The following is a 14715-nucleotide window of genomic DNA, read 5'->3' as shown; positions in this document are numbered from 1 at the left end:
AGCAATGTTTAAGTAGAGAAGGGAGTTGCTTGACAGGAGATATTATATAGAGTGTTAATTTCAAGTACTTAAAAATATTTACACAGTACCAGAGCTCCAAATGGACGCACTGCAGTTCTGTGTGTGTATTCACACACTTGGGGGAGGCTGTAAGAAAATTAGCCTGAAAACAGTAAAACACCATCACTACAAAGACTGAATAAGATATCATGGATAACAGATATTATCAAAAATCTTTGGTAATAGTAACTATGAACTAATGTTTGTGAATGCACAGTCAATGCTGTAGTCATTTATTTTTAAAGTCAAATATTATTAGCACAGTGTTAATTCCCTTAATTTGCAGTATTGTTTTGTGTTTTCTGTAAAATGTTTGGTACAGCAAGTTTGCATCACCAGGTTTGCTGCCGAACACTTTGTATTGGAGAATAATAATTTATTTTCTCTTTCAATGGACTTAATGTGCCTTTTGCTTGCTATTTGAATTCTTCCATGGCAACAACCTCACATTTTTTAAAGAGCATTTTTCTGCTTGTGAATTTGAAGTTTGTCATTAATTTGATACTTTTTTTTTTTGCCTGGTTTCTTTGCAGTTATTGCTTTTAGTAGCAAATGGAAGAGAAATCACTCTATGATCACATAATAAATGCTTAGAAATTACATTTTTGTCATTCTGTATTGTGTTTTTTCTCATAATGGAAAAACCAGCTATTCAGGCTTTTGGACAGATAATTGTTCAGGTTGTAACTGAGGAAGAGCAATGGTGGCAAAGACTTTGTCCTCTGTTAAACCTTGTGTTGAACTACTAAAATCAGAATCTTCTCTGTTCTCATGATAACTGTGATAACTCTTCAGAATTATTCTGTTCTCCATTGTGTTCAGATTTGGATTTCAATGGTAGCAGCAACCATGTTTGGTGTAGCTTTTTGTATTATACCATATTTGTAGTATACCATTTTTGGTTTTTCTAATAAATGGCTTTGGTGACTGGGAAAAGGAAAATCAGGTGTTGTTAATTGTTTGTTTTGTTGTGTTTTCTGATGTGACTGTATTGCTACTTGCTAGTTGCTAAATTATGTTGATAATAATTTTTGAAAATGCCACCTGTGGTTTTAATTTCATTTGATGCTGGTGTTGGTGCTGCTGAAACTTCTCAAAGATTTTATTTTACCCTTCCATTTATCCTCTCAATTCTTCATCTGGGTGGCTGTACTGAATTGTTACTTGTTGAACAGGTTCTTCTGGTAGGATTGACCTCACTAATGCTTTAAATGGATATCTGAGCTAGTTATCAGGATTTCTGGAATCTTAGGATGACTCAGAAATTACACATTTCTAACAACTATCTGCCTTGAATTGCACCATTTTGCTTAAAAGGTATTTTAATAATTCATATTGTGCTATGAATCATATTTTGGGCAGATTCAAAGATACAGCATTAAGTTAGTGAAAGATCTAACAGCAGTCTAGACACAGATTTTAAATGAAAAGCCTGTTATTGCCAAGTGCTGATTGCTGTCCTTTTCTCCCCAGTACTGGCTCTTTCACGGGTTTGTGGCCAAGTCTCTAAATTGGGCACAGCTTGGTTTCACTGCATAGGCCTTGCCTTCTCTATTCCTGCACTCCTTGTTAGATCTTGATTCCCTCCTGGGTTTGCAGACAATTTGGGAGGTTTCTCCCTCCTGATGCATAGACAAATACCTATCATCAGATGTTGCTGCTTGAGAAAGACTTGAAATCAAAAATAACAGGAGTGGTGCAAAGGAGCTTGCAGATGCATGGGAAATATTTGACTAACTTGTCATTCATTTGCACGCTGTGAATTTTACATATAAAAAAGCCAGACTGAATGTTTGAAACAATGTGCTTTAGATTATCTGGTTTTGTTTGCTTTCTAGACAGAATTCATCTATGTCCAACCAACAGATAAACCAAAGGCCTTCAAGCATGGTCAGTGAAACATCCACTGCAGTAACTACGTCTGCTGTTGATACAAAACCTGGCTCTAAGGTAAAGGAAAAAACTATTATTTTTTTCAGCTTGTTGATCAGAACTTCACTGATTTTAAATCTAATATTCTCATGCTTATTTCAGTAGGGCTGTGGATTTAGCTAGAAGTCTAGTAAGACCTCAGAGAATAGGCAATATCTTCTACCCAGACACAAATCTTTTGACAGCACTTTATACTGCAGTTTTGCCCACATGATAGCACTGAGTGGTAACTTCTTACATAGTGATTATTGGCACATAGAACGTTTGAGCCTTACAAATAGAAGTAAATGTATTTAATATTAGTATTTCAGCAAGTGTTTTGGTAGTGTATGTGGCAAGAAGAGATGCGTGATATCAGGAATTTGCAGTTCTTACTTTTGCATGAAATTTTACTGCCTTTCCTCTCCTAGTAACAATTCAATCCTTTTTTGCCCTCACTGCATTGCACAAGCAGTGCAGGCACCAAGTTCACACACCTAATGTTTAATTATAGAAAAGTCCATTCCTTGTCATTGACAAAGGACCTGTGTCCATTATTGAACAAAATAAAATAAAGTGCTGTACTTGAAGTGTCACCATCTATTTTAATACTTCTTTGACCTTACAGTAAATTACAGAACAGTGAGAATGGTAGTGGGTGGATAAAAATGGATAGAGCAATATTGAAAGAATTAGCAGAGATAATTTTCTTGACTTTGACTGCAGTTCTTAAACTTCGCAGTTGGTTTTCTTTTAAATGCAAAATTGGGCAGCCTCTTACATAACTCAGTTTAAGAAAGGATTTCACAAAATTGATTGCAAAGATATTTTGTTTAGTTGGAATACTTAAAATCTTTTACTAATGTTTTGATGTGCTTGAGTACAGGAGGTGATACAATTTCATAAGAAGCTAACAATTAATTTTTTTTAAATTATTTTTTAAAACTTTAAGGGTATCAGTTATTGGACCAACACAAAGATTCCAATGGATCAAATCTCAAGAATGCATTTACCATTAAAGTGCTAGATGAAGTAATCACTGCAAACAGTGATCTTGGAGGTTACTTGAATTAGTTGAAACACTTCTTTTTGATATTTGAAGAGTTGAATTTACCAGGGTATGTCAGCTTTTGTTTTTATTGTATTTATATCCTCCTTACTCTGATTTTTTTAAAACCTGGTTAGAGGCAGAAAGCTCATTGTTTCCCTCTTTAAACCAGCAAAAATTTAACAGGGACCTGATATTGTGCTTTGAGCTGGGGAGTTCTCAGTGACACAGTTGGCTTTTACTTAGCCAGGCTCACACTTCTGCCAGAGTGTGCATCCTCTGACCCCTGCTCCTGCTGCTTCCCCTTGTCTCCTGCATGCACTGATCGAGTCAGAGACCAAAAATGGGGACTGGATTCCACTTCCAGGCCACCCACGTGCTGGAGGCTGATTCACAGGGCATGTCAGAACCACACAGCTGAATGGGAGGGTAATGCTTTTTTCATCACTGCTTAGAGAATATCCAGAATCACCTTCCAAGACTTTGGTTGGTCTGGTTTTAGTCTCTCTTTCTATTCTGCTTGCAGTCCTCTGTAAGGGTGACTATGCATGCTTCTGGCAGGCTCCCAGGTGTGGGTTTTTTTAACACATGGTAGCTTTAGACTTAGAATAAAGCTCTCACAGAGGCTTTGCCAGTACTTTGCTTCTCCACCAAATTGTTTTTATAAGATCCATTCTACTTTGTGTCCTTAATTAAGATGCACCAACATATTTCCTACATATGCTACGTTTCAGCATTGCACATGTGAACAGGCTTGACATCACTTCTCTTGTTTTGTTGAGTTGGAAGATCTGTTGAATTCCTTCACAGTCTAACACAAAAATTATTTCAAATGAACTAGCAATAAGAAAAAAGGCAGTAAAATAATCTGTGTCCTCCACTTTGAGATTGACTTTTGGCAGGTTTAGAAGAGATTTTAAGGTTCTTCCATCAATTTCTGAATGTTTTCTTCCCTGAAGTCCATAATAATTCTTTCGAAGAGCGAGTTCTCAGATGCAGACATGAGGCACAATCATGAAACCAAAGACAAGCTCATGTTCTCTACTTAGCCATGGCTAATTATTATTTTCTTATTAAATGCTTCTATGATTTGATCTTGCAAGTGCCATCAGAGTATGGTGTGTGCATAGCGTTGGAATCTGGCCAAATTCAGACTGGTTTTTTTTTTTCCTACAGAGCTGTGCACATTTGGGGCCAGTATTTCGATGCAAGAACTGTCTGAATAAATCATCTAAAGACTTTAGACCAATGCAGTCTGTCCTACTCTTTGGCATTTGAGGGGTATGGGGTTAGGGAATGAAAAGCAAAAGGGCATTTTGATAAACTGCAATTATTCTCTGTCCCAAAGATCTGCTTGTTCATAGCCAATTCAATTACATGATTAAACATTTAAAAAGCCATTTATATTGATTAATAATTAAGGTTATGGAGGTATAAAGGTCTGTTTCAGTTCAACAGTAAGGTGCATTTGGAATTTAGTCTGTTAAAACATCTGGTGGTGTGAATGGAGGTTTGCGAATGTTACGGTGCCACACAGGACATTGGCCAAGTCAAAAATGAAAGGAAAGTAAGGAATATATTTACTGTCTACATTTTGAGAACATGTTTTGGATGGGTTCTGCATAGCAGACGTAATTGAATTGTTGATGACACTGATAGTTGCTGGTATTTCTCTGAGTTAATACAAGTAAAGAATGGCTTTAGCAGCTGGAACAAGCAGTGGTGACAAGAATGTAATGTACCAGCTCTGGGACTGTCTGGAGCTGGAGTGCAACACAGGGTCTAGTTCGCTGTATGTGAATGCTCAAAATTTGGAGATTTTTTTGAGAGTTCAGTTTTTTCTATTGGAAAAATAAGGATTTTGTATTATTTTCTTAGAAACACTGAAAGGATTCATAAGTCCACTGAGATTTTTTGACTTAGAGTTTATGACTTAAAAGGTGGCTTTTTATAAGTTAATTTAAAAAAAATTCCTTATAGGTTGAAAGTTCCATGTTTTATTATGGATAAGTATTTGCATATTTTGACCAAAATACAGTCTTCCTGTTTACTAGTTAAAAAATCTGTTCCAAAAAAAGTCTGTCTATAATTTTTTGTTAGTCCTGTTTAAAAGAAAGAAAAAAAAAATACATAATAAGTTAGCAACTTTCTCCTCAGTTACAAGCTACTGTAAGAAAGAAGATGAGGCAATGATGGAAAGGGATTTGAAAATTTTGACTTTTGACATTTTTAAGTTTTGTTGCAAAAACTTAGCAGTCATTCACAAGCAAGTCAGCATAACAAATGTACTGAAGTCAAAAGCGACTTTTGTGTCTTCAGTGATACAGACAGCTGTGCTGACCTGCATTTTTAAACTCCTGACAATGATATCAGAAGAATTCAAGTTAGGAAAAGACAACTGCAGTGCAGAGAGATGGTTTAAAAATCTACCTTTTCTTTTAAACCAATTTCTTAGTCTAGCCAGTGGAAACAAGGCATGACTAAGTATCTGTTATGCTTTGCAATATCTGTTGTGCTTTGTTTTATTCCAGAGCAGAATGAGATCATCAATACTAAAGATTATATGAGAATTTTAATTACATAAAGTACCATAAAAGGATAATTTTGTTTCCATTATGGTATTGGATTGACATATAATACGCAGTCTTTGGAAAAACTACCCTACTCCTATGCCATAGAAATAGTTTGGTCTTTTGACCAAGTCCAAGGATGATTTTTCTACATTATGGTCTGAATTTTTAAATTAAGAGAAAGTGCTTGATTAAAAGAGCTATTTAAAAAAATCAAAATTGAATTTCAATGCTGCTGTAAGGCTAGATCAGCTGCACTTCAGCTGCTCCTCAGTTTCTTCACCCTTCCAACGATTTACATGAGCGAAAGATTAGGAAACTAAATTCTGTACATTTTGTAAATGGATTTATGTTCAGCTGCAAAGCATAAGTAAAGTAAAAACAAACAAAAAAAATAGATTCTTCACTCTCAGTGCTTTACAAGTTTGGATGTCATTATTTTTCATCACCCTTTTAATTAGCTGTTTCATCTTAACATTAGGTAGCAATTTTTAAAAACTCAACTGTATTGATAACTTCTCATTTTTCTTTAAAGAAAGCCTGTCTGTGGCTGTGTTTGCCCAAAGCCAGTGCTCTGCAGCCTGGTGGCTGAATGCCTTAGCACAGGTCTAGCAGAGACACGGCCTGGGAGATCTCAGTGGTAGCATCCCCATCTGACTTCTGTTATGAACTGGCTTTTTCCAGCTGGATGGCAGGGGCACCTCCTCAGAAACAGATTTTACAACCTGCTGTGCTGGGTTTGTGCCAACAACCCTGGACAGGTGGACAAAAATGGGCTTTTTCCTCAGGTGAGACCACCTGTGGTACCCTGGGTGCTGCTGGGTCTTGTGCAGGCTCTCACTGAGCTACCTGGGGAGGTGGCACTGCTGGGGAAATCCTGCTCCTCACAACTGTTAAATCTACCTTGCTCCTTCATATTGCTGTAGCACCAAAAGAGAAGTGCATTTTTTTCAAACTGGTTGTAGCTATTATCTTAACCCTTCATTAAGACATTTCACGCAGATTGGTAAAGTCTTCCTCAATCAATCAACAACAGCAAAGTCTTCACCAATCAATCAACATTAATCCATTCAACAGAATCCATTTAAAGTTATAATATTCTGCTGGAACTATTTATATTATATGCCTTTTAGTCCAGATGTTGTCTGGCTGGCAGGAGCAGTACACTGAGATATTTTTCTGATGTTATCCCTTGTGTGTGATGAATATATTTGTTTGCAGAGCTGCTGTTTGCCTGCAGCCCACTGAGCGTGTGTGCCTGACAAGCTCAGAGATTAGAAAGAGACACTGTAGGAAAGAATTTGGACAGCTCTTTTCTTGGAGAAGTTGGCAGCAACTGTAAGGGTGGTCTGTCCTGAAGCAACTGGAGGAGCAAACTGGGCTGAGGCTGGAAAAGAACAGGCAAATTACTCATTGAGTGATTCTGCTTTTTCACACGTGGATGGGCCTTGTTTGTTTGTTTTTGAAATAGTTTTGTCCATGTGGGTCAAAACTGAGGTTTCAGTAAGACACAGATCATTACCTAGTCCTTGTGATTTCCACTGGCTGCTGTGTAGGTCTCTTCCCTGGTAGCGTCATTGTCTTCTCCTTTTGTTTGCAGGGCCAGAGTCCAACATTTTATTAAGCTATCAATGTTGTTTGAATTTAAACAGGAAATAAAAATTTAAATCCACCAAAAAGAACCACCAAAAGCCCCCCCGAAAGCCAAACAAAGAAGAAGTGTAAGATTCATCTGCTCAAAGTTCTGTGTAAGAGACTTGTGCAATATTTTCCACAGAGACTTGCATGCAGCTCTCAAAAATACTTCCCAGGCACACTAAAATTTGCACAGTTCCGCCTTCTGGCTTGACACACCAGTGCTGCTGCTCTTCAGCAGGAGCTGGCACACTGTCCTGATGAAGGTGGAAGATTGACTTTGCTCTGTTGTGAATATCATTGCCTGTTTACTTGCCCTTGAAAATGCCATGAATACTTTGTTGCTGTGTAGTGAGGTATAAGTTATTGCAGTGAGAGTATTTGTAATATGAAATGAGTCTCAGTATGGTTTAGAAACCACTGCTGCATTATACTTTACAGGTTGTGAAGACTGGAAACAAAGTTCACAGCTTTGGAAAGAGGGAACAAGCAATCAGGAGGAACCCCAATGTTCCTGTGATAGTAAGGGGCTGGCTGCACAAGCAGGTATGCATGTGATCACCTGTTTATGTTCATATCCTTGAGTGCAATCATCAGAGAAGAGCCAGTGCCTTCCAAGGAACTGAGAAAGCAGAAGCTCCAGTGCTGGTGGCACAGGGCAGTGCTGGGTGCTTCTACAGACTTCCATAATGAGGAATTCAGGCCTGGCAAGTGTGAAAACCAAGGGTTGCCAATGGGTTTGATTCAGAAGAGGAAACTGATACATGGACATCACTATCACAGCTCAGTGCTGAGGCTATAACTTTTATCTAATTCTGGTTATTTTCCCTGGTTTATCCTGCTGGCTGGCTGTCAGGCTGATCTTTGACTTCCTCAGAACACAACCTGAGGTTGGCTATTATTCTGTTGGTTGGCCTTATTCTGTCTGCTTGGTTATTCCCTTCTACCCTGAATTCCATAGGCTTAATTCCAGTCCCTATGCCTTTTTGTTCTCCAGAAGTAGGAGGGAGAAAATGATGGGAAATGGGGACACATCCACTACACATTGCTGTCACCAAGACCAGTAGCCAACAAACACTGGATTGTACATTTTCATCCAATGAACAGAATTCTAGAGCTGCTATATCTTGAACTCTTAAGCTGACAGAAACACATCTTTGAGTGTAATAAGTCAATAAAGCTGTTTGTTATATGAGAATAACTCCCCTGCTTCTCATTTGGCAGCCTGTGTCTACCAGATTATCGCCAGCGGTCCAGCAGCTAGAGCTAGATTGAGGGGTGGGCAGGAGAAGGCTGAACAATTATGGTTTTACATGCACAGGAAAGTGAAATAGCTGGCAGCTGTCTGCTTCCTCCTGGGAGGAGAGATGAAGTTCTGCTGTGTTCTGCTCTCAGCTCTGTTGACATCCACTACCCAAGTCCATTAGTTCTCAGGATGGAATCAGAACTCGGACACAGTATGTGTTACCAGCCTTGTAGCATGAAAATGGGAAGGGAAGAATTTCCTTCCACACTTAATTTGATTGCAGAAAGGAGGAGGGAAATAGCTATAGCAATGTTGTATATCCTGTTTCCTTCTGTCCCCTGACCTTTGTTTGTAAGCCCTTAAAACCTGAAGGTGCTTTTTATGCTGCTGGTCTCATCAATGCCTACCCAAGATGAAGAAGTTGTACTTGCCTAGGTTATAGGCTGGCAGTTTTAAAAGCTTCAGAAATTAATTTCAATGCAAATAATACTCATCTTGACAAGGTTATATATATCTATATCTATATATATCTCCACAGGCATATTATATTAAACTTCATTAAAATTTGCACATTATGCATCCTGTTTTATTTCCTAAGGAATATTTTATTAAATTACATTTTAGGCATGGGTAACATATGGTGATTGAATTATAGGATATCATTGCCTGAAATGTGAGGTCATACTTCACAGCTGTGTAGGGATTTTCATTTTGGTCTGCAGGCAATCTTTGTTGGAGTTTGTGCCATCAGAAAAACACTTTGTTTCCTTATTGCAGATAAATCTGAGCAAATAAAATAAGCATTGGTTGTGTACAAGGTTAATCTGAATGCTGTTTGGAATGAGGGTTTAATTACTCAATGAAAATTAGCAGTTTGACTATTCTGCCCTCATTATTTTATAGCTGGATGTTTTGCCTCTTATCTTAGTGCACTATATTTTGCTAAGATACATACCATTTGTTTTGCACATAGCAGTCATATTTAGGTAAACTTCTGGTAAACTACTCACTGCATCAGCACTGTATATGTTCACTTTCCTTAAATGAAAAGTGTACCACATTTCTTGCATTTCAGGATAGCTCTGGAATGAGGTTATGGAAGAGACGATGGTTTGTGCTTGCTGATTTTTGTTTGTTTTACTACAAAGGTGAGTAGATATCAGCTGTTTTGAGTTGGTCTGAACAGTTCACCTGTACAAATCATGGTGAATGCATGAATTAACTGAATTCTTCAGATAAAGTTAGTTGTTCTGAGATGAACAGTGAAACAATTGCTTGGCCAGACACCTTAAATGCAAGACAGCAATTTCTAGGCCAGAGCAGGGGAAGCAAAGGATGCTGCATGATATTTTTTTACATAATTTATGTTTGGTGTATGCCATGGTTTACAATGCAGAACATCTGACTGGAATAAATAAGATTTGTCCCATCTCTGGTCTGTGTTCTGGTACCTATTTGCTTGCATTTGGATGTCTGAGCTTTTTGAGAATGCACTATGGCCAGATCAGGGCAATGGTTCAGTTTTAATCCAAGGGACAAAGTAGGAGTGAGAACTTCTGAATCCAGTAATTCTACCAAAAAAGAAAGATTAGATGTGATCTTAGACCAAACTAGGTATTACATAAGTTTATTTTCAAGTTTTGAATACTTCACGTGCTACAATTTTTGAAAAGCAATACAGAATATCAGACTTGGAATTTGTATTTCCTGATGCTGCATTTCTGCTGTCTGTCACTTGGAGCCAGCAGTAAGAGAGGTTTCCTAATTATAGCAATTAGCCTAGATGTACTGTGCTAAATGGAAGGTCCATCATGTTTTACAGCCTGTCACTGTTCATTTGGCACAATAAGCTTTATTCTTGAAGTGTGTTCTTTTTAGCTGAAGCTAAAAAGCAATATACAACCCCCACTACCCCCCCCCCCCAAAAAAAAAAACCCAAACCTCAATAAAACCCTAATCTGATTAAGAAAGAAAACTCCAATCTTTGTTTTTTAAAACTAAAACATTTTTCTGCATGGATTACTGGATTACTGGTGTTGAGTCATAAGTGAATTCGTGTCAAAAGGGACTTCAGGAAGTGTCCCATCCCAGTGCCTGCTGAAAGCAGGGTCAGGAAAGGAGTCAGACCAGGTTGCTCAGGGTTTATTTTAATCAGGCATTGAAAAGCTCCAAGGATGGATATAGCACAGCTTCTTCCTTGGTCTGTGCCCCTGCTGCTCTGTCCTTGGGAAAATGCTTTTCCTTGTGTTCAGTCTGAACCACTGTTGTTTCTACTTAATGCCTGTTTTCTCTGTGTCCATAAAGGAGAATATATTGCTAGCCCACTGAACAGTGCAAGGAATTAAATTATATTTTTTTATTCCACAGACAGCAGAGAAGAGTCTGTTCTGGGGAGCATCCCTTTGCCTAGTTATGTAATATCTCCAGTTGGACCTGAAGATCGTATAAATCGCAAATTTTCTTTTAAGGTACATTTGCAAAGCTTATCAGCTAATCATAGTTTGTTTGCATTAGAAAAGCTGCTGTTGTAAATAGGAACTCTGTTTTCCTACTTTACTTTTTACCAGTTTTTAAAAGCAGGCAGGTTTATTGACTGCCTATTCAAATGTGACATAACACTTTTTTTTTTTTGTTGCTTATGAATTGACACTCATGTCTGTTACCTTGTAAGTGTCCTTAGAGCTTAATGAAGTGTCTCTGAGTAAAGAGTCTGTTTCTAAAATCAGAAATTAGTATTGACAGGTTGTTCCATTACTGTGTACAAATTGGAAGAAAAGTTGTGTTATTTACTTTGTAATAGAGTACTTGATTGCATAATGGACTGATGTCTGTTTGGTTTTGTTGTGGTTTTTTTTAAAAACAAAAATATCTACTTAGATCTCGCAGGTAGAAAATGACAGCACTTAGTCATCCTAAGTGGTATGGACTTTTTAAAGGTAAAAGTACTTTTGTTTGATATAGTTTGAGTGGTTTTGTGTTTTTTTCTTTTTCTAAAAATAAATATAATTGTATATTTTACAGTTCTAGTCTTCATTATAAAAGCCCACAGATACGAAGTAAAACATAGACTTCTTGATAGTGCAAAAACGTGACTCCAAATGATTGTCAGAACTGCAGGACGTAGGCAAAGTTCAGAAACTTCCATGCCTGTGGCAGACTTAAAGTCAGAGCAGAACTTGTTTTTCCATCAAGCAAATCAGCTACGTACTTTAAAGTATTTTACAAATCAGGTTTTGATCAGGCATACTTCAGGAGATCTAGAAGGAATCTCTGTTGAAATATTTTCTGTTCTGAAATTATGAAGAACATGTGACTTCTTGCAATTTGATTTTTTGAGGTGTTTTAAAATTGAGACTGCCTTTTTTACTTTCAGTTCTATGTTCAAGTGGATAATGGTTTGAAATTTATTAAGCAAATATTAACTTGGGAAATGTGTTTAAAAAAAGACCTGATGCACTTTGTGGAAATGTTTATTGTACTTTTTAAAATGCATTGAGCACGAGTTATCAAGATAAAGCTACAAAGAAATCTTTGTTTGAGAAAAACATTCCACCTCCACTATTTACTGAGTGTGATTCATAAAGCCCTCCTTTTCTAGAGCCTTTTCCTAGGAGGATGCACATACTGAAAGAGGGGAACTCTGTGTGCTCTTTTAGGGTTCCCTGCTTTTTTATTTTATTCAAATGGTGTTTACACATGCTCTTAAGTCACCACTGGCCAATGGTTTGGTCATGGTTAAACTTTTCCATAAGCAAATGCAGACTTCCTCTGTTCCTTTAAGGATATCATACCTGTATGAGCTCTACCAGTTATTTCATCTGAGTCTTTTTCTGGAAGTATCTTGAGACTTTCTACACAGGGTCTATCTGTATCTATTGATATAGATAGAAATAGGGTTTTGATAGCAAAAGAAAGTTTATGCTAGAAAACTGTAAAAAAGTCAACATTTCATGTGTCAGTTTGTCAGGCTGGTTTTAACTCTGCTTTAGGTGTTTGGTGATTGACTGCAGGCTGGATGCTGCAGTTTGATCTTATTCAGGCCCAACTCCAAGGGCAGCAGGAGGATTTTGTTGGATTCCTGTGGCACAGACCCTATTCACTGCTGTTCAGTGGTCACAGATTTGGCTGTGGGTACCCCACAGCAGGAGCAGCCCCGTGCTGGCATCCATCACTCAGCAGCCATTACCTTTATCTGCTCTCTTCAGAACACCTCCAGACCCAGAGCCTAGATGGACATTCTGTCTCGCAGCGTAACACAGCCAGAAATAGAGCACACAAGCAGATTAAGCCCAAAATAAAGATAAGATTTGTTTTATTTTTGCACTGAAGACCTGAATGAGAAGGAGAATGTGCTGTGGCATTCTTTACATTTGGCTTACTCTTTATTGAGGTTGTTGTAAATCTTTTGTTACAACAGAAGGATTGCCTCCCATTTGAAGTAGCAATGAATTTAGAAGCTAGGGAAACAGCAAAATTGGAAAAAAATTCAACTCTTTTGTTTGCAAAGCTAGAAGAAGGAAATTTGCTAAGCAAATACATGGATACTTTTTGCATATGAATTTGGTTAGAAGGAGGCTTGTAAAATACATGCTCACTGGGGTCTGTGTTAAACATTGCAAAGTGTTGAAGTGTGTGCTGTAGTTCTCAAAATACTTTTCATCACCTCCTGAGGTCCAGCTTAAGTTTTTTTGTCTCTTTGGGTGTTTAACAATTACAGGCCTGCAGAACAGCCCACAGGCTTTTGAAATGCAACCAAACCCCTACTTTATGCGCAAGTATTGCAAAAACCTTTTTTTTTTTTTTTGTTTAGAAACCGTGTTTTTAGGTTCTCTATCTTGATACAATTTTTGAGTCTTGACAATTTTTTTCACTTCCTCTATTTGTGCCAAGCAAAGTGCTGTGACTAGCTGGAAGCCACTGTCACTAAGCTGTGTGTGAGACTAGAACTTGGAGTCCTTACTGCATATTTGGTTCAGCAGCTCACATCCTAAAGATATTTAGTTAGTCTAATAGCTGCATTTTAAAATAATGGGGTTTTTTGTTGGTACCAATATGAGTGAGCACAAATTCAGTGTTTAGATTTTAATGTGAAAAGGCTTGCACAACATTCATATATAGCTGGAAATACTTCCTGTGAAGAGAAATGCCTGTATTTTGTAGTAATACAATAGTTTTGGACATGAACAGTATCAGTTTATGGAGGTTCATGTCATCACAGTTTCTTTAGAAGCCTTGTTGTCTTAAAATAATGAAAATTATTTAACTGGTCTTACTAATGGAAGTATTTGTTAATTGCTTAAACCACTGTGACCAGGACAAACTTCCTATCTGTTTCTTTGATCTCACTGGTTTTCCTAAAAAAAAAAATAAAAAAAAAAAAATTACATAGTTTGTTCCTTTATGTTTTTTGAGTCAGTGTTGCTTCCTTAGGCTCCCATATTGCTCTGGGTCTGGGGAGTCAGGTGAAGAAATGACAAGGGTTGTAAATTTGAGAGGTTCTGTTTTCAAATTTGGAAGAGGGGAGGGTGCAAGCTTCTAGAAATTGTCATAAAGCTCAGTATTATTTAAGGGTGAAAGATGAGTTAGGTTGTAGTGGGCTGTTACTGAGTTTGTAGTAACAGCTCAGTGTTATTTCAGTTTTTGCTCAGAAAGGGTTCATGACTATCAAAATTCAAGAGAAGGAAGAATTTTCTGTATATTATTCATCATTGACAGAAAAAAATTGGAAAGATTACTGTTATTAGAAAACTGTTCCTTTAGTTATCCTTTTGTTCTGTGAATGGTGGCTTTTTGGTCTTAAGTATTTTGAACAAGTGGAGGTGAACACAACAGCTGTAGCCAATTGTTACTTTTAGTGCAGTCTTGTTAAGTGTTTTTTGGTTTTTTTTTTATTTTAAACATGAATCTTTTAATGATTTTGACTTGTTTAATTTTTTTGTCCTTGTCTTGTCCTGTTGATATACTCTTGGGGTTTACTGTCCATTTCTCCTACTGTGCACTATGGGAGAGAGACTGCTTTTCTTCTCAATCTATCCACATTAAGGCATCTGAATGCATGAATAGGTACCAATATTATTTTTTCCCTTGTGTGTGTGGTGTTCATGTGAGCATGTGCTGTGTTTTAGGCTTTTTAGTATGCTGTAGCCATCCTAATAGCTTTGGCTTTTTAAAAAAATCCAAACCCAAAAAGCCTGCTAGCTACTGTCTGCCAGCAGGGACAGCTACAGGATGTTGGCACAAAGTGA

At 37.5% G+C, this 14715-nt stretch overlaps 1 protein-coding gene across 20 annotated transcripts in view; it reads left to right on the top strand.

The window, feature by feature from the left end:
* Nucleotides 1-14715, top strand: part of PLEKHA7 (pleckstrin homology domain containing A7) — a 145204-nt gene that overhangs the window by 88860 nt on the left and 41629 nt on the right. For 19 of the 20 annotated variants that reach the window (XM_085581432.1, XM_021525587.3, XM_021525584.3 and 16 more), the window contains 4 exons: nucleotides 1899-2010; nucleotides 7666-7770; nucleotides 9546-9618; nucleotides 10838-10938. In XM_085581432.1, the coding sequence (XP_085437558.1) occupies nucleotides 1899-2010; nucleotides 7666-7770; nucleotides 9546-9618; nucleotides 10838-10938 (391 nt within the window). Of the gene's footprint in view, nucleotides 1-1898; nucleotides 2011-7665; nucleotides 7771-9545; nucleotides 9619-10837; nucleotides 10939-10994; nucleotides 14534-14715 lie in introns of those variants that run through there. The other variant, XM_085581442.1, reaches the window with a different exon arrangement.

Source organism: Lonchura striata, chromosome 5 (genome assembly GCF_050655825.1).
Source record: "Lonchura striata isolate lonStrDom1 chromosome 5, ASM5065582v1, whole genome shotgun sequence".
NCBI lineage: Eukaryota > Metazoa > Chordata > Aves > Passeriformes > Estrildidae > Lonchura > Lonchura striata.
Note: the sequence above shows the minus strand (reverse complement) of the source record. Positions and strands in the feature narration are given on the sequence as shown.